The 21,029-nt window shown below is 40.6% G+C and overlaps 1 protein-coding gene across 1 annotated transcript in view; it reads right to left on the reverse strand.

The window, feature by feature from the left end:
* astn1 (astrotactin 1) overlaps nucleotides 1-21,029 on the reverse strand; it is a 1,993,575-nt gene that overhangs the window by 966,892 nt on the left and 1,005,654 nt on the right. Inside the window, exon 10 of the mRNA XM_048602275.1 lies at nucleotides 9,544-9,618. Coding sequence (XP_048458232.1) covers nucleotides 9,544-9,618 — 75 coding nt within the window. The remainder of the gene's footprint in view (nucleotides 1-9,543; nucleotides 9,619-21,029) is intronic.

The following is a 21,029-nucleotide window of genomic DNA, read 5'->3' on the forward strand; positions in this document are numbered from 1 at the left end:
TCTGAAGAAGGGTCTAGGCCCGAAACGTCAGCCTTCCTGCTCTTCTGATGCTGCTTGGCCTGCTGTGTTCATCCAGCTCTACACCTTGTTATCTCAGATTCTCCAGCATCTACAGTTCCTACTATCTCTGAAACAGAATACTTGTTACTAGCAAGTAGAGAACACATTGTTGGGAGATGGGGGGAGAATAACAGTTGTCTCAGCTGGATTTCAAACTAAATCCCAGGAACAGGGGCCCAACATTGCTCATCCAAGACCCTGGTCTCCAGTTTTGACTCCAAGATTGCAGAAACTTACCAGCAGAGTGCTATGCTCAATCCAAGGTAAATTAATTACCTGTCTGCGTGACAAGTAAATTTGCAAACCTTCTGTTGACACATGTTGCTGATTCTCGATCAATGTTTGGGATGTAACAGACGATGACTAAAGCAGGCTCCTGGCGTTTCATAAAGAACAGCACTAATAATGATCCAAGTGGCAAGACTCAGCCCAGACTATCATCAGTCTAACTGCTGGATGACAGCAGTGATAATGATAAAGCTAATATGCTTAAAACTGGACAAATCTACAAAATCTCAATGCTCCTTGCCAGATGGCATCACTACTATAATTAAAGTCGTTAAACACTTCTTTTTTGGAATTTAGGGAGATATTTGTAACAGGAAATTGTTCCCTGATTTCACAATAGTTAAACATGTCATCAATTCAGACTAGACAAGCATTATCCTTCTAACAGGAAGTGTAGATATAATCAAGGTATTAGAATAATTATGAGAGGTTATTGAATGATATATGCATGGAAGTAAGATATGAAACCTTTCTGTTCCACATTGGCAAATGAGTAGTCACCTAGACTAATCCCATGTCCCTGCCCTTAGGTTTTTTTTTCTCTATTCATTTGGTGGATGTGGGCATCACTGGCTGGCCAGCATTTCTTGCCCATTCCTAGCTGCCCTTGAGAAGGTGGTGGTGAGCTGCCTTCTTGTAGAAGTACATCTTGTAGATAGTACACACTGCTGCTGCTGAGCGTCGATGGTGGAGGGAGTGGATGCTTGTGGATGTGGTGCCAATCAAGAGGGCTGCTTTGTCCTGGATGGTGTCAAGCTTCTGGAGTGTTGTTGGGGCTGCACTCATCCAGGCAAGTGGGGAGTATTCCATCACACTCCTGACTTGTGCCTTATGGATGGTGGACAGGCTTTGGGGAGTCAGGAGATGAGTTACTCGCTGCAGTATTGCTAGCTTCTGGCCTGCTCCTGTAGCCATTGTGTTTATGTGGTGAGTCCAGTTGAGGTTCTGGTCAATGGTAACCCCCAGGATATTGACAGTGGGGGATTCAGTGATGGTAACACCATTGAATGTCAAGGGACAGTGGTTAGATTGTCTTTTATTGATGATGGTCATAGCCTGGCATTTGTGTGGCGTGAATGTCACTTGCCACTTGTCAGCCCAAGCCTGGATATTGTCCAGATCTTGTTGCATTTGAACACCGACTGCTTCAGTATCTGAGGAGTCACAAATGGTGCTGAATATTGCACAATCATCAGCAAACATCCCCACCTCTGACCTTATGATGAAGCAGCTGAAGATGGTTGGGCCGAGGACACTACCCTGAGGAACTCCTGCAGAGATGTCCTGGAACTGAGATGATTGACCTCCAACAATCACGACCATCTTCTTATGTGTCAGATATGACTCCAACCAGCAGAGGGTTTACCCCTCATACCCATTGATTCCAGTTTTGCGAGGGCTCCTTGATGCCACACTCGGTCGAATGAAGTCTTGATATCAGGGGCTGTCGCTCTCACCTCACCTCTGGAATTCAGCTCTTTTGTCCATGTTTGAGCCAAGGCTGTAATGAGGTCAGGAGCTGAGTGGCCCTGGTTGCACCCAAACTGGGCTTCACTGAGCAGGTTATTTCTGAGCAGGTGCTGCTTGGTAGCACTGTTGATGACACCTTCCATCATTTTACTGATGATCGAGAGTAGACTGATGGGGCGGTAATTGGCCAGGTTGGATTTGTTCTGCTTTTTGTTACAGGACAATTTTCCACATTGTCCAGTAGGTACCAGTGTTATAACTGTACTGGAACAGCTTGGCGAGGGGAGCGGTAAGTTCTGGAGCACAAGTCTTCAGTACTATTGCCCGAATGTTGTCAGGGCCCATAGCCTTTGCAACATCCAATGTCTCAAACTGTTTGTGGCTATCATGTGGAGTGAATCGAATTGGCTGAAAACTGGTATTTGTAATGCTGGGGACCACTGGAAGAGGCCGAGATGGATCATCCACTTAGTCTTCACTCGTGTAGGTTACAGCATTTCCAATGAATATTAAGCATTTTTTAAATGTTTTGAAACTTTCCAGATTTACTATCCTTTCACATACCCTCTGGATGAAAATATTTTCCATAAATTCCCCATGAGTTTTCTATTCCCGTGCCCAAGACATATGCTCCCTCACTAAGGAGTCTTGAATGGACTGGAATAGGCCTTTCACCATTGTATCCAGCCCCCTCAAAATGTTATACATTTTAATAAGTTCAAGTCATTGAGTGTGTTTAAGGTAGTGATTGACAGATTTCTAAATAGCAATGACATAAAGGGATATGGAGTTGGTAGGGTAAAAGACATTGAAGTAGATGTTCAGCCATGATCACACTGGATGGTACAGCAGGCTTGATGAACTGAATGGCTTACTCCTGCTCTTCTGTTGAAACGTGGTCAAGGGTATGGTATAATTAAAATTTTCTGATCCATGTACAACCTCTGTGCCCTCGCTCACATCTTTCCACTCATGCAGTGATCAGAACTGCATACAGTACCCTAACTACATTTTATACAGTTCAAGCAAAACCTCTCTGATCTCATTTTCTGTGCCATGGTTAATAAAGGTTTGCTTTCTGCGCCACTTTATCTGCACTCGTCCTGTTTGGCATTCACTCCGATGCCGTTCTGTTCCTCTTCATTTTTCACTCGGGGTTAGCTAGATAGCTGGTTTGCAATGCAGAGTAATGTCAACAACATGGGTTTGATTTCTGCACTGTCTGAGCATGAGCGCTTTCCTTCTCAATCTCTACCCCTTGACTGAGGTGTGGTGACGCCCTCAGGCCAAACCACCACCAGTCGTCACTCTCTGATGTGAGTGAGAGAGAGAGAGGGAGATTATGGCTTTACCCTTATTTCTCTGCACTCTATAATTTATTGTGTATTCCCCTGCCTTATTAGTCTTACCAAATGCATCACCTTATACTTCTCCAGACGAAAATCAATTTATATTGCCCCAACCTAACCCACTTATCTGCTTTCCATTTCACTTCAAAAGGTAAAATCACCATAGCCTATCAGATCATAGGGCTGCTCTTTCATTGGAGATTGATGACTGGTGGTTCAACCTGAGGGTCAACATGCATTTCCCATGGCTAACCCACCTAAGCCTGTACATCCCTGGATACTATGGGCAATTTAGCACAGCCAATCCACCTCACCTGCATATCTGTGGACTGTGAGAGGAGACTGGAGCACCTGGAGGAAACACACACTGACGCGGGTAGAATGTAGAAAGTCAGAATGCACACAGTCAGTCGCCCAAGGCTAGAATCAAACCTGGGTCCGTGGTGCTCTGAGGCAGCAGTGCTAACCACTGAGCCACTATGCCGTCCTAATCTGATCTTTCCTCTTCAGTGTTTACAATGAATTTTGGATTCAATAAGAAGGTAAGGTAATGCTTTCTGTTGAAGGCACCTTGCACAGTCCCCACTATTTATATTATTCATGCTCATGGCGAGTGACAATCCACACTGAGCAATTAACAATAATCATTTTTCCTCACCATAGATGACAATTACAAAGGTGGCACATACAATGTATTAAGGCACACCAGCTATCTCAGACAAGTCAATAAGCTCTTTGCACCTCATTAAACTGTGATTGCCTTAATTACCTTAATCCTCTTCACTTACCATTTTAAAAGCACGTCTGAGTTCAGACAAATTAAAGTGTTTAACAGTACTCTCTCAGCTTGTGCAAAGAGTGACTGATTGACTTGGTACTGCACTGCTACTCTTTGTGTTGGGCATGCGTTCAAATTGCGGTTGAGTGACAGGCTTATATTTCTTTGCTGGCTATCAATCAGACTGCAAGATTTCATTAGCTTTTTCTCAATCATCAGTCAGAGTACTCCTCTGTGGATGTTGATGGCTCCTACAATTGGCAAAGGTCGAACTAAAAGCTGAAGTGGGTGGCCAATTCCAACTTAATTCAACACTTTCAAGCTACACTGTCCATTAAATTCATACAAACTTGAACAGGCTTGCTATAAATAACAAAGGAGTCAAAGGTTATCAGGATGTGGAGCGGAGGCTAAATCAGCTCAGCTATGAATTTATTGATTAGTGGACAGGTTTGAGGAGCCAGTTGGCTGACTCCTGCTCTGAATTTGTATGTTCATATGTTTGCAAAAACAGTGAAGATCATATCAGCAAATGCTACGTATTGAATTAACAGACAAAGTCTCCACTGCTCTATCACAACTAACTTTATCCTAAGTTTAAGAGGTTGAGAAGAAACTTTCAGATAGCTCTTTTGAGCTTTTCTCTGCAGGCATTCCAATGTCCATAAGACCAATAGACGAAAAGACATCGGAGCAGAGTAGGCCATTCGGCTCATCACATATGCTCTACCATTTAATGAAATCATTGTCAACCCAAATGTCATACAGTCACAGAATTTGTACAGCACAGAAAGAGACCTTTTAGCTCATCATGACCAGTCATTGAGCATTTGTGGGTGATTAGAGGGGAGATTTTCAAAATTGAAGAATTGGAATCTATAGCAAAAGAGGCAAAAGGTTTTAACTAAATTTAGTGAGCCACAGTTTTCCTAATATCTGGGTAGGTTGCTAAGAAATCCACAGATCGGTCATGACTGTATTTACTACTTAATGTGCTCTGTGGGGTGTTCAACCACTGTTTTTCTGGAAATCCATATTTTTCTCATGTAATTTTGGATGTTAGAATATAAACTCTCTATATTGCAGAGTATTTTGGTTTTTTCCTAATCTTGTATGCTAACGTTTATTTTTGTTTGTTTAACAAGTATGGAATCTTTTGTCCATCCTCGCAGTAAATAAATAAGATGTCAAAATTCCTTTCCTTTAAACAGGAGAGGTTACTGGTCCTTAATCCGATCCTGACATAATTTGATGTTCTTGTTTGTGATCATAACAACCAACAGTGTTATCTGCTACCCTCTCACAATCAACATCAGTGCACACAACAATCATAGCCTGTACTGTTACTGCAATGTACTTCTTTATTTATCACTCAGTCAGTTTAACACTGCTGCATCAAATCATATCAGGTTACAAACAAAGCTGCCTCAGACTCATGACTAAAACTTAAGTATTACCTGCACTGATGAAGATCTGGCCAGGCATCAGTCACTCAACTGGATCTGTCCTTTGCTGAACTCCGAGCTCAGGTCTTCCTTCTCTGAAGGTTGTTCCAAGGTTACGCTGTCAAAGTCTTCAAAACACTTATGTTTTCTCTTGAAATTTCCAGAAAGCTCAACTCCTGTCCGAGACCCTTGTAACTCTAAGATTATCCATTCAAGGACCGTGTAGACAAGTTACATCTGTTTCATGGTTGGCCATTCTGCCTTGGTTACCACGAAGGCCAAGAAGCCCTTAACACCAGATTCCTGCTTAATGAACAATGCCTTCCACAAGAGACCATTGTTCCTGTGAGGTTAGCTCTTTACCCCCATCATCCTTGCAGAAACTTGGCTGTTAACCAATCTGGCACAGTGAAGGAATTAAGATGCAGCAATATAGCTGCAAATAGATGTCGTTGATGTGCTCTGCCTTGCGAAGGTCAATGTTTGTTCATCCTGGAACAAGCATTTAAAACCGAGTTTTAAACCTGGATTATGTGGGGCCAGAATCAATTTGTGGACCTTTAAAAAGGCAGGTGAGAGGCTAACGTTGCACTTTGGTCTATGTTTCAAATTTTGCTGGCGGACAGAATGGGGTCTGATTGATTCTCAGAGAGGTGGGGGGGATGGGGGATATGTCTTCATATCTTCCATATAGTAGGGTCTTGGACTGTAACATGGGAATCACAAATCGATGCAGAAGGTGTGCTCACTCTAGAAAAGCATATGAAATCTGCTCAAGCACTCCCCAGAATCTCCCTGGTCACCGTACCTGTCTTGGGAGGAACTCACCTCCATAGCAAGATCTTTGCCCTGTGGTATGTGTGGAATGGAATCATTCCCATTGCTCCAGGGTCAGGTCTGTTGGTGAGTCCCAGGGGATGCTGTTCAAAAGGCTTGCTCCAGTCCACCGGGACTACATTCTGGTTGTTTCCACAAATACTTGGTCCTGTAGGCCTGCTCCCTCAACACCACACACTCTCCAACAAAGCCAACTCATGTTACTCATGCTCCCCAAGCACCCCAATTGCCCTTCATACCCTCCTGTCAAAACCCTTGACCCGTTAGTGACACCATTGCAAATTATTGTCAACTTTTGCCATCTCTTATGGCAGCACAGACCCCCATGCTAACGTAATAGCAATTCATTCTAATCCTTTACTAATATAAACAGAACTGTATTCAACAACCCACAAAGACAATCAAAATTTTAATTACATATTTGAGCTGTCAATCTCACTGTAAACTTAAACTGAGATAAAAATAAGTGTGGAAAACAGCCTAGCAGTAATACTGACATAATGGTAGTCTTTGGAGTAATCTAAACAAACTGCTATTAGAACAGCTAGAAAAAGATTTATTCTCCGCTCACTGGTAGGCAGCCTTTTTATTCATTTATTTTTGAAGCAGTAGTGATTTAACTTGGGTTTTATTGTATCTCTGAATTCCAAACTTTAAGACCAAAATCATCAGATACTGAAAACTCAATATTTATTTTGGCACATTGTTGTGACCAGGAGGACAGGGCAAAGCTCAAACTCAGCATGGTGACCCACCAGGAATTCCTCTTGCAAGGAAATACATCTACCTAGTTAGGAAGGAAGAGCTTTCAAAAAGGCTTGAAAGCAGATAAGCTTCTGATAAATGAAGAGGATAACAAGTGCCAATACATGGCTATGTGTTACAAATCATTCCGGAAGTCCAAGTTGCCATGGAAACGTGCACTTGTGTGTGTGGTGCTGTCTACAGCTATAGATAGTGATGGTCGAAGCTCCAACTTTCTTACCATCACATACCCAACAAGGAATTATTCCCACTCTTACTGCCTGGCGCTTGTGTATAGTTTAAGGGCCTGCAGGTTGATAATCAGCCTATTTGCCACCAATTAATAGGCCATCAATTCTGGAGTGGAAGTCAAACAAAGAGCTTCTGGTTCAGAGGTTGAGTTGCCACCTACTGTATCACAAGACCTCTCAAGTGGCCAGACAGGAACCAAAACACAGCCAGGAAAAGGGATGTAAACAGTGATTTATGGTTTAGTGAGACAAGGGGCTGGGCAATGCTGATTTAACAAATGCATCTCTTTTGCAGGATTCTTCAAGAGGGGAAGAGTCTGTCCAATGCTAAGAAGCTTAACCAAGGACTGAGGAACTCAGTCAGATATTAACTGAAAAAGGAGTTAACTTTTTGGGTCCACTGAGCCTTCCGCAGGACTTCAGTTCTGAAGAAGGTTCACTGGACCCTGCAACGTTAATTCTGTTTTCTTTCTATAGATGCTGCCGGACCCGTTAAGTTTTTCTCAGCAATTTCAGTTTTTGTTTCTAAATTCCAGCATCTGCAGTTCCTTCTTTTTCTATTAAATGAAAAATATTGCTGCTGACCTCTACCTTGTGCATTATTTTTCCACTAAAATTATGTCCTCACGTATCACGATATTCTTATTGTGTAAATAAGTAAGGTTATTGGGACAAGTAGCCAATAAAATTATTAACAAAGTAATAACTAGGATGGCATAGAGAGTGAATGATGCAATGCATATTTAAAACATGTTAGCTGGGAGAGAGGACAGAATCTTAGGCAACCCAAGTTATTAGATAAAGGATCAAATTGAACTCAACATTGTACAGCTGAAGTAATTTGAAAGGAAATTAGACAGTAGATGGGAGGTGGAATGATTGTAATGTGTGTCAAAGTGTATGTTTTAAATCTTGTTGTAGGCCTTAGGCTAAAACAAAATGATGTACATAAGCATTAAATGACAGAGCTTCTGCAACAAGAGGATAATCAAGTCAAAGCTATGTCATAAACAAAACTGGTGACAGTCTAGACCATTTGGGAGTCCAGCAATGATAATTTGAAAGTGATAGCAGAACTATGAAGAGAGTTTGATACTAACAGAGATTAGTTTATTGGCATCTAATAACAAAGAAAGTCTATAATTTCATCAGGTAGAAGAAACATTTCTAACAGAAATAGATTGACCCATTGCTATTCCAACAGAGATAGTCCTTTCATCGTATAATGGGGCTCATCAATTATTCTGTGACCGCAAAATGGACAGATCTCTTTGCAACTTCCATTGCCTGAGATTATGAGGAAAGTTTATTCAAGGCTTATCTGTTATTAGAAAGTAGGCCTGGACATAGGTGGGTCACAATTGCGATCATCAATCAGTGTTTGTCTTCATTACTCTCCTGAAACTGACAGCAACTTCCAGATCCAACGATGTGCACATTCAAAAAGTTTCCCCTGGTGATTCTCTGCTTTGCAGGGATGTACTGTTGAGCCATCACCAGAATGCAAAGTAGGAATTATTGAACTGACGAGAACTCCTACTGCTCTGATATAAGCTGAATTTTCCAAGAAGCTAGGTAGTCCCATCACCATGACCAAAACCACATGAAGCCCACGTGAGCAGATAGACAGGCATGGTGGCAGTCCCAGGAGCTGCCACCAGTGAAATCTTGCTGTCAGAGCTGCCAGCTCTGTAATAAAAGTAACATTATATATGCTGAATGTGAAATGTCTCTGCTACACAAAATTTCACAAATTTCTTTTCAGAAGATTATTACACTCTAGCTTCAGTCATAATCCAATATATACTGAGCTATTTCACTAACTGTCAAAGTGCAACAATGTTGTGGTTTATACTTCGATTATAATTTATAACTTATAATTTGACTGGCTGTTACCCTGCTTGATGACATCACCATTGCCGGATGCCTGGAGATTCTCTTGACTCGGTGCCAGATCTAAACTGCAGTCGGCAAAGGGGACATCTGTGGCCCAGAGAGCATTACGTCTTTGAAGGTTGGTTTCGACAAAGTTAGCGGTGAGCAATTCCTGGCCGCTGACTATGACATTGAACCCAGTAGGTGTGCACTCAGCCGTGACACTAACATCTTTGGCTGACATAGAATGTGAGCTTACACAGGGAATGATTTGAAATTATTCCTACTCAGCAATCTTGTGAAACACAGATAGGCTCATTTTACCAAGTGAGGCATTAGATACCATTATTTTGTTTAAATGTTATGTGTCAGATGTTTGCATTTGCAAAAGAACTTGTGGCGGTCAACAAACATGTTAGGATTTAATACATAAAGAGTGGGTTTACCTGAAAATTCTGTCTGATGGCTGTTCTCCCAACACCAGATCAAAGCCACGCTGAAACACTGTGTATGGCCAGGGACTACAGAGAAAAAAGATTAAAAGCCAGTTATTTCTCAGTCTATTTTATATGAAAACAAACGCTTCTCCATAATGAGCTTTATTTAAATAGCAGAAAGAACGGCAGCAAAAACAAATTTTTAAATCCCCAGGATACCAAAGAACAGCTTTGTTATCAGTCTATCTACATTTGGTATCTGGAGTGCTGGGGGGAGTACATCAAAATAGATTATAGTTATTTGATGTCATTTTCAAGATGATCACATTTAAATAAACTGATGTATTTGCCGTAGCTCCATTGATTTACCTAGGAGAACAGCAATAAACCAACATGAATACAGTAAAACTGTTGTAGTTAGTGATATCCAAATAAATCCAATGCAATGATCCAAACAATATACATGCAAATTCAACTTAACACTCTTTTTCCAACCAACCTTTCTGCAGAGTCCATACACCACATATCTTAACCCTGCTTTTTGTTTTAAAACCCTTTGTTTTAAAACCCCCAATCTGGCAATGGTCACAGTTTACAGCTAATTAACTCACAACCAATTCCCAGTCACCCTTGGCATCACCAATGTCATTGACTAGAGAAGCTGGATACCAGTAAAGGTAAGATCAAGCCAAAAAAGCAACTAAACCACAACACAGCTATGGATTTGATTTTGAGCTTTCTTTTGTAGATGATCAAAAGCTCGTAGCACAACTACCACTGTGAAGAACGGACCTTGGATACCTAATTTCCATTTTACACAGTTCTGGTAAGTCCATTCAAAACTGGACAAGTGGTAATCCTGAGGTTAACAGAATTTCCAAGGATGATGTCGACATTCATGTTTTATATCAGTCCGTGTCTGCTTGCCTCATTATGGTTTAATGCATTTTTCCAGGACTTACACATAGCGTTATAGAGGTCTACAGCACAGAGAAAAGCCCTTTGGGCCATCACATCTGCATCAGTACTTGAATACATAATGTGATTTGTTAATCCATTATCTTACTGTACATTTGGACTACTGGACCAGGAAAGACTCCATCCTTCTGACGAAATATTAACCCACTCTCCTATCAGCTTGTCCTAGTGATTCAGATGGACTTAAAAATTTCTTGACCCAATAGCAAGGGACTCATGGTGAACAATCTTCATTGAGGCACATTTAAAGTTGACCTGCACTGGCATCAACAAAATAATGGAGACTGAGACAGTCATGGAGTTCAAGAGGAAACAAACAAAGATCACTCAGCATATTCCCTACTGCTTGAACATCTTGTCACATCTACAGTCCAATAGGTATGATGATTCCCACATGTCATTACACTTTAAAGTAACTCATTACATGTAAATTAACTTGAGACAACTCTAACAGCTGTTACAAAGGCATTATACAAATGCAAAGTACTATCATTGCTGGAGATCAGAAATTAAAATAGAAGTGTTTGCTTAGGAATAAATGACTTCTGTCACAAAATAAAATGAAAATATTATTGAGGAGAAAAGAGAAATATGCAAAGTTAACCACAAACATTAAAATACATACTAATAGCCAATATAGTGCAGATATGCCTAACCTAAGGCAAACTAGAAAGAAGAAAAACTCTTGCACAGCAACTTTAAAAACATTGTTTCTTGTGTGTGAACTGCTATACAACCAGAAGTCCTTCCAGATAAAACTAATTTGGTTAGAATATGAATAACTTATTTGCAATTCTACATCTTTAAGATAGAGTGGAAGTGGTTTAGAGCTGACAAATGAATGACATTTAAAGGGCTTTTACGTATGCAAATATACGCAGAAAAAAGTGTTGTTTCTTTTCCAAATGCCCTCTTTGAGACCAAAGGGTGCCAACTCCAGAAAACTATAATCCAACAAACATATTAAGTGCATGTCACCAGTAACACTTAAGACCTAGCTTGAAATGACAAATAAAAAGGCAGATCCAAGATGATCTATCCATCAACATCAGATACCAAGTATCTAACTATTGTTAGCTAGACTTTTGTCACTCACCAATTCAATGCATTTCTACAATTTTGCAGCCCTTTTGCATGCTATAGATAACAGTCAGCAGAGAGCCTACACTGGTGAGGACTAGTCAACCTAATGCACCTTGGTGCCCTGGATATATAGCTGTGGAACCAGTCTTCATGTATAAAACCAGGGGATGATTATCTGCAAGTAAATTTGACCACCGAGTATCCAACAGCAAAACATGGTCATGTTTCTATGGCATAGACATGCAAGTATTACCTGGAAGTTTAAACTGGTGAGGTTTTGAAGCAAGCATCTTGGTAAAAAGCTGTAAAAATTTAGTCTGCGGTGGCAAGGCTGAGAAGGAAGTTTTGATCATAGCAAGTCTTGCAGCAACTAATTTATCATCTTCCATTCAACAGTTATCACCCTGAAGGACTTTTTTTATTCTTTCATGAGAAGTAGCCATTACTGTCAAGGTCAGCATGTGTTATTCATCCCTAATTGCCCTTGCAAAGATGGTGGTGAGTTGCCTTCTTAAACTTCTGCAGACGGTGTAGGTGCTCTAACGGAGTTTAAGGCATTTGGCACCATGACGGTGAAAGAAAACTGGTACACTTCCAAGTCAGCACGGTGTGTGATTTGAAAGGGAACTCGCAGGCAGTGGTGTTCTCATGTATCTGTTGCTCTAGGCGTTAGCGGTCAGAGGTTTGGAAGGTGTCATCAAGGGAGGTTAGATGAGTTGCTGCAGTGCATCTTGCAAATGAAATGAATCCTTAAGGTGATGGACAGGCTGCCTATCAATCAGATTGCACATTCAACTAAAGGTTCATGACTGAGATATATTGAAGTACGGATTTAGAAACTGTTGATTGGTCCTTGTCATTACCTGTTTAACATTAAATACAATTAAAGATCTATGTCAAGGTAAAGTCCTCATAGTCCGAGAGGACCACAGGGCTGCTCTGCCCTCAGTAAGAGAGCACTGGTGATGGTTTAACCTGAGGGTCTCCACGTCTCAGGCGAGGGGATGGGGTTGAGAAGGTGGGACCTTTGTGGTGACCTCAGCTGGTACAGGAACTGAATGAGTGATCTATAAAATAACAACCTACATAAGTTAAAGTACTTTTATTATCGGTTGTGAAAATTATTTTACTCAAGAGAGCAATACTTTAATTCTCTCAACACAAACCATTCATGCAAAACAAAAATCTCTGTGCATGCAGTACAGATGCCTCTTCCTGTCCTTCAAGAAATTGTTTTGATAGTTTATTTTTTGTGCACTTCCACTGCATGACAGATCTTTCATATCTGAAAAAGCTGGGATGGGCAGGGAGGGCAGTTCCTGGAACATAAAAACCAAAAGAACTGCGGATGCTGTAAATCAGGAACAAAAACAAAGTTGCTGGAAAAGCTCAGCAGGTCTGGCAGCATCTGTGAAGGAGAAAACAGAGTTAACATTTCGGGTCCGGTGACCCTTCCTCAGAAGAGTCTGAGGAAGGGTCACCAGTTCCCGGAGCATCCCAGCCAAGGCTTTAAATATTCAATTTCTTTGAACATTTTTTAAAAAAGCTCTTTGGAGATTTCTCAACCTCAATCTCTTCACAATTCTACTTGAAGCCTTGAGCATTCCTATTTCAGGGTCTTTCCAGCAGGAATTGTCCTGATCATTAGCAATGTTTTGGTATTGGGTAGGTTCATCAACATTCTGTAAGATGCACAGCACAGTCTTAATAAGTAATAAATAGTAAAATAAAGAAGCTCAAGCACCCAGATCCTCACCAAACAGAACGCATGACTATAGAACAGCCAAGATTCTGAACCTCCCGAATGGGATCAGATCAAGAGAGCCAGTTACAAGAATCCCTGCACTTATCATCAAACCCACAATCTCTCAGTATTTCAGTTAGCTTTGAGATTTAGCGTTTTACTGTACAAAATGATGTGACTCACTGCTGACTGCTTTTTCTTAGCAGCAGGATATTCTCTCCAGCTGCAGTGAAAACGAAGAAGAAATGACAAAGCTAAGGTAAAATTTGCCAGTACCTGTGGTGGTAAGTGGTGTCCATGTGCAAAAACCACCCAACATCAAGAAATGACATGATGAACGAAGAAATTAAGTACAAAATAAATATACTATATTAAGTAATTCCAGTATAATTGGTTTAATTAGGAATGGAAACTTGCCTGAATTCTCTGTTAAAAGGTGTGGGAAATTGTCTTCCCCAGTTGACTGTACAGTTTACCACACTGAGTAACCACAAAGGATAAATTCTGGGAGATTTTTGATTATGCTTTTACCATCAAGCCATTTGCAGATAACATAAATAGATTACAAAGGAAGGATGAACCATATCAAATATGCAGCATAGAGTCCAGTTCCAAGGATTCTTTTAGATGAAGGAAGAGGTGCTGATTGGGTAGTTAACAAAATAAAAAAAGGGTCTTACTGAGACACTGGGAGATAGCGAGATCTGACAATCGAAGTCTAGGATATTATTAAAAATTTAGTTAGTTTAAGCTATTCATTTTCAAAAGGGGAACAGATTTTATTTTAGATCAGTCATAGGCAGCTGAGGCCTTTTGTTTACAACTCCTGTACCATGTTACAACTTCAGCATCTGCCATGTGTATCTTGGGGGAAACTATCTGTTTAGATTGTGTCTCCAGCTACTTGATCATGTGGTCAGTTTTTCCAAATTGGTGAAACTGCAGAGAGTCAGGGAGGCTGACTACCTCCTGGATCTTACAATATAGCAGGCTGGCCACCGCACAGGGCAAGGGTTGGTTTGGATATTATATGGGTAGTCAACCAGAAATGGCAGGAAGCACAGGAGACTTTGGGGGAGGTGCCAATCTCAAATTGGTATTCAGCATTGGAGATTGCTCAGAATGATCAAGTCTTGAAGGTAAACAGTAAAGACCATTGGAACAATGGGCAAGGGACTGCACAGGACAGAGCAGCAAAGCAAAACAATGTAGTTATTCTAGGCAATGTCACAGCTACATGAACTGGCAAGTTCTTCAGTGGCTGTCATCTTGTCTCACACATGGATGAAGGGCACCACAGAGAGCGTGCAGAATTTTCTGCAGCTGGAAGTGAGAGAGTCGGAAGTTACAATACAAGTCACCATCAACGACTTAGCGATGGCAGGTTTTGAAGTCTTAGTGTCAGACTTCCAGGAGATAGAGAGAAAGCTATAAAGTCACACCACAATGTAATAATTTCTGGGTTACCCAGGTGCCATTTGCTAGGAAGCTTAGAAATGATGTGTCAGCTGCGGTTAAATCGGAACATCTCAGAGTCTCAAGATTCTTGGTTCACGATATACTCTAGGGCTTGAGTACAGTAGTGAAGAGAGTGCTTACAGGAAAAGAAGATATCTGGTCATTAACACATTGCTGTTTGTGGAAGCGTGTTGGGTGCATACTGGCTGCTGCATTTCTGATTTCCAACAGTGACAACACTTTAAAATGTATCTCACATTTTCATAGATATTTTCATAAATACAAGTGACGATAAATTGCTATTCATTGTAAAATGTAAATGGAAATACATTCCACACACACACACACACACTTTTTTTAAATGGGAAGATCAAAGCCTTGTTTGAGATATGGTACAAGAGGCAATTCTTCAGTTTCTTGCAACATTGAGACCAGTTTTTATGAAGGAGGTGCCTATTGAAGAGGGCCAGGCTCCTTAACACAAATGGGACCACTGGCAGTGTGGGATGTTCACTACAGTGTTCGGAGAGAACTTAAACTAAATTGATAGGGGTACATGTATCTACCCAGAATCTTGAGACTAAGATGTTCCAATTTAACCACAGCTGATAAAACATTTCTAAACTTGCTAGCAAATGGCACTGCGGTAACCCAGAAATTATTACACCCTTATGGCGTGACTTTTTAAGCTTTCTCTCTATCTCCTGGTCCATGGGCCAACATAAAGAAGTAGAAAAGAGAAATCAAATGTGTGAAGGAAGTAGTGCAATATTAGATCGGAGGACAGCGAGAAGGGTAATGAGACCTACAGAGGCAGGTTGACAATCCAATATTCAAATTGTGGTGAGAACGTTAAAAGCACAAATTGCCGTATGGAAATATATTGTACCACCAATGATGAAAACATGAATTATTGAAAAGGTGAGGTCTCAACATTTATTATTCACAGGCAAAGGAAAGAAAGAGAGGAGTGGTGGCAGTACCTATTAGGGAAGATATTGTAGTTTTTGAAATAGAGGAAGAGTGGGCAATCCATTTGAGCAAAATAAAGAGAGTGATTATAGAACTAAGGGCATTCGATAGGCGTCCAAACATTGAGAGAGAGAGATGGAGGAGCAAATCTGCAGTGATGTGTAAGAACTTTCGAGTGGTGATAATGGGAAGCTTCAATTACCCAAAAAAAATGAATTGGATAATTTTCAAGTAAAAGCTTCAGGAGGGGGAGTAATTCCTGAATTAGGTCCAGGAGAAATTTCTTTATCAGTAAATTCTCAATCCAACTAAGAAAGAGAAATTGCTGGATCTAGTTTTAGACAAACGGTTGCCAAGTGCATCTAGTGTTTCTGAGTCAGTGATTATGATATCCTCAGATTCAAATCACCCCGAGGGAAGAGAAAATTGAAGAGGGCTAACTTCAGTGGGATGAGGGATTATGTAGCCCTGGGGGTTATTGTGTAGCCAGGATGAAAAGGAGGCAAAGATCCATAATAAAAACTCGAGGATGATCTTGAAGGAAGAGGTGTTCCAGGTCCTGGCTGGGCACATTCCAACGGTAGGGAAAGGCAAGGAAACAAAGCCAGGCCTTTCTGAATAAAGAGAAGAAAGAATATGATGAACATCACACATCCTGTCATAGACCCCACTGTTCAGTTACTTATAAAGACTCTGCCCATGGAGTTTGATTGTGGAATTTTAGATAATGAACATCCACATGTATCAAAAACAAACATTTTCACCCCGGTATTTTTCATTAAGGAGTGAAAAATACAAAGTCAAAAAGGGACCAAGTGAGGTTTGTAGGATCAGCTTAAATGCTTTTGAAATACTTGAAGGAACATGAGGTTGATCCCTTGAAATCAGAGATAGTCAATTCTAGACACACTATAGTTATAAGGGGTAGCTGGCCATTACAAGACAATGTTATGAAACTCAAACTGAATCAATAAAGTTTAATATTAAATAAATTAGCTAAAATGGATAGCACTTAATTTGAACCAGACAATTAGGGTCCAACTCGAAATATGCTTAATTGGAAGCATTTTGAAGGAGTTAAAATCTCGCCCATCATGTCAATTGAACTCAACATCTATATTGAAGGAAGGAACTCAAAAGTCTGGCAGCATTTGCAGAGAGAGAAACAGGGGGATAGAGCCAAGTTCTGAAGAAGTGTCAGATTGGATGAGAAATGTTAACTCTGTTTCTCTCTCCACAGATATTGCCAGACCTGCAGAGTTTCTCCAGCAATTTCTGTTTTTATTTCCAATCTCCAGCACCTGCAAAAATTTTGCTTTTTTCTATAGTTGGAGGTATACGCAACATATTCCTACATCACCTTTAATGTAGTAATATATTTCCAGGAGTGTTATCAATCAATATTTTGACACTGAACCACATTATTTATTGGGGCAGGTAACCAGAAGTTTGGTCAAGAGTTAGCTTTTAAGGATGCCTTAAGGAACAAAGCAGGGAGAGATGTGGAGAAATTTAGAGGGGAAATTTCAGAGTTCAGTGTCTTAGTGGCTAGAATGTTTAAAATCTGAAACGCTGAACAGGTCACAGTCAGTGGAATACAGGAACCTTGGGGTGCTGTAGGAGATTACTAAAATTAGGAAAGACAAAGCCATGGGGGAAAACAAGAATGAGTTTTGTAAAAATAAAATTAGGTGGGATAACCATAAATCAATAGAGATCAGCAAGCACAGGGTGATGGCTGCATGAGATTTAGTGAAAATTTAGAGATGGACAGCACAGTTATATACAACTTCAGGTTTATACAGAGTAGAAGGTGGAAAGCCGGCTTGGGGTGTGTTGGGTCCTTACTGTGCTGGTTCTGGTTAGAATTTCAATTGCTCACACTTAGAACGAAGACAGAGTTATCGAGATTTTTTTCAATCACAAAGGCAAGCTTCAAAAGGGAGAAATATGTATGAAAAAGATTGTTTGTCGAGAAAAGCAAATTAAATAGTTTATATATAAACACATGCTTATAGATAAACATTTCATTAACGGTTGAGAGATTTCACAACAGCTAGAGAGAGTTTCACTGTAAGAACAAAACAGAAGGCAGAATCACCAGAATCTTATTAAAAGATAATAAGAACAACATATTAATTATTGGCATTTCCTTTTGACTAACAGCTCAAGTTAACTAATAGCTCATCAACACCTCTTTGTCCATGTCTATATACTTCTTCTCTGACATGTCTTGAAGCGTATGAGCCTATATTGTTGTATACATATAACAAATTTGTTTAGATTTGATATATTATTCATTTAAAAAAGAATTTGCAATGGCATTACCAAAGGACACCCCAAAGTATTTCACAACAAATAAAATACTTTTCTAACTACTTTTCTGCACAACGTAATAAAAATAACAAGACTCTTTGCTTGGTGAATTGAATTGGAATCTCTTTTAACAAACAGAGATGTGCAGGAATTTAATGGTGCAGTTGCTTGCCAAGTGCGTATGCAGCAGGGCAGGAGAATATTTTGTCTCTGCAGTATGATACGTAGCCTTACAACAGATACAAGTGATCCTGTCAATTAGTGGAGAAACACCAGCAACTGCACTCAGCATCAAGATGATGTTCAACTGTGTATGGGGAGCCCAAGTAAAACTGTGGTTGATGGGAAGCAATTGGTAAACGCTTCATTCCTGGAAATCATATCTGACACACAGATGAACGGTCATGGCTGTTGGGCAAAAATCATTGCAGTCACTTAGGAGTTTGCATGAGTAGTGTCCCTGGGCCCTATCACATTCCACTATTCTATCATTGATCATTAACTGTTCAGCTCCATTCATAACTCCAATGAAATAGTTCAGGTTTGGTATCAAGTAGCCCTGTTAAAATGGGGATGAGTGGGAATAAAAAAGAAATGGCCTGAATTACACGAGAAACTAATAAAAGTAATTGTGTTGATCATTGTAATCCATGACATTTTTTTTATTCATTCACAGGATTGCTGGGTGGGCCAGCATTTATTGTCCATCTGAAATATTAAGGGTCCACTACACTGCTGTGGGCCTGAAGTTTTGTGTAACCTAGACCAGTCAAGGACAGCAGTTTCCTTCCCTAAAGGACACTAGTGAACCGGGTGGCTTTTCCCCAACAATCAACAATGGTTTCACAGCCATCATTAGACTCATAATTCCCGATTCTTATCTATTTCAAATTCTACCGTCCACCATGGCAGTATTTAAACCCATATCCCCAGAAAGTTAACTGATTCTCTGGATTAATAGTCTTGTGATAACACCAGTACTTCTTAGTATTCCACCCCTTACAGGAGTTCTTCAGGACATTTTCTTGGCTCAACCATCTTCGGATGCTTTAGCACTGACCTTGCCTTTCGTGATATCAGTATCACTATGTCTATTTTTGCTCCCTTTATGTGATTTTTACAAAGGCAGCCAACAAAAGTAAGGTCCAAGCATCTCAAACATCTGTGTGTGACTGTTGCAAATGACGATTTCAAGTTTGATAGATTTAGGGTTAGGGTTCACAAATGCAACTTTACATGTTTTACTTTATAGCTCTATGTCATGATCTTCATAAAAATTAATTCACTTTTGGCTTTCCATCTTTTTTCTGCTTAGCCTTTGTTAAGATATAAGAAAGAGTGATTAATTAGCTATTAACAATCTTAATTAGCTGCAGCAGTTATCTCAATTACTGTCCCAAATACTATCCACTTCAGTTCATTTGTTCATATGTCATGATCACCTCTGATTGTGCTCCTTTGATTTCTCATTTCCCATTGTTCTGATCCATCCACTGTCTCTTTAAAACAACCAAATCCTTCAGAGAATTCACACTGAGATTTTCTTTGAGTTGACAAACAGCTCCCAGCTTTGTGTTCATGTTCAGTCTCTTCTTCAATGTGGTCTGATGGTCTCCCATTAACCGATGTTAAGGACCATTCCCAGAGTTCCTGGTGGTGACTGCCTGCTTTACACTTCCAACCCAAACCTTTGGCTGGAAACAAATGGGGTTAATGCAGATGAGGTGCTTGAACCAACGTCTCCCCAACTTTACGTTGTCCAAGTGTGTAGCCTTCTCAGCTTCTGCGTACAGAGCTCCAGCTCTAAAATCAAAATTGGAGTCTTCGATATGCAGTGGAGATATATTGGGCTGACTTTGGATCAGCTGTCTCTCTCTTGAGACAGGCTGGGAGGAATGGTAATGTGGAATTGGGAAGTAAGTTCAACATATTCCTCCCAGCAGTGATATCCCCAGAGATGGTAACTGCACCAACTGACCAGACGGCAATAATGCAATTCAACTGGTTGGCCTATTGACAGCCATTGTAGCAGGCCATTGTGGATTGTACCAGTGTGGAAACATTCTTTTCCATCATGTGGCGAGATACCAAGTTGGGCTTCCAGTAATTTCTGCAGAGATAGTTCAATATGGAGGTGTTCTCCCTTTCTTGCAACCTTAACGTTGACTTCTTCTGCAGCCTCAGAGAGGCAGGCTGCTGTCTTTAAATGCTGGTAAAACTGTCAACGTGGACCCACTTGCATGACCTCAGGTTCTGCGTTTGATCCCATCATCAGGACACACAGTGTGCTGGAGATAGTTTGACCTTGGAATTACATCATAACTTAAAAGCTGTGGATGAAGTTTCATACAGTTTAAATAGAGTCATAGGGATAGACAGCACAGAAACAGATTCCTTGGTCTAACTCATCCATGCTGACCAGATGTCCTAAATAATTCCAGTCCCATTTGCCAGCATTTGGCCCATATCCCTCTAAACCCTTCTATTCATGTACCCATCCAGATGCCTTTTAAATGTTGTAATTGTACCAGCCTCCACCACTTCTTCTGGCAGCTCATTCCATACACGCACCACCCTCTGCGTGAAAAAGCTCCCCGTTTGAACCTTTTTATATCTTTCCCCTCTCACCTTAAACCTACGCTGTCTAGTTTTGAACTCCCCTACCCTGGGAAAAAAGACCTCTATATTTAGCTTATCCATGCCCCTCATGATTTTATAAACGTCTATAAGGTCACCCCTCAGACTCTGACGTTGCAGGGAAAATAGCCCCAGCCTATTCAGCCTCTCCTATAGCTCAAAGCCTCCAACCCATGGCAACATCCTTGTAAATCTTTTCTGAACCCTTTCACATTTCACAACATCTTTCCTTTAGCAGGGAGACCAGAACTGTATGCAGTATTCCAATAGTGGCCTAACCAATGTCCTGTACAGTCACAGCATGAAA

Source organism: Rhincodon typus, chromosome 10 (genome assembly GCF_021869965.1).
Source record: "Rhincodon typus isolate 14 chromosome 10, sRhiTyp1.1, whole genome shotgun sequence".
Lineage (NCBI taxonomy): Eukaryota > Metazoa > Chordata > Chondrichthyes > Orectolobiformes > Rhincodontidae > Rhincodon > Rhincodon typus.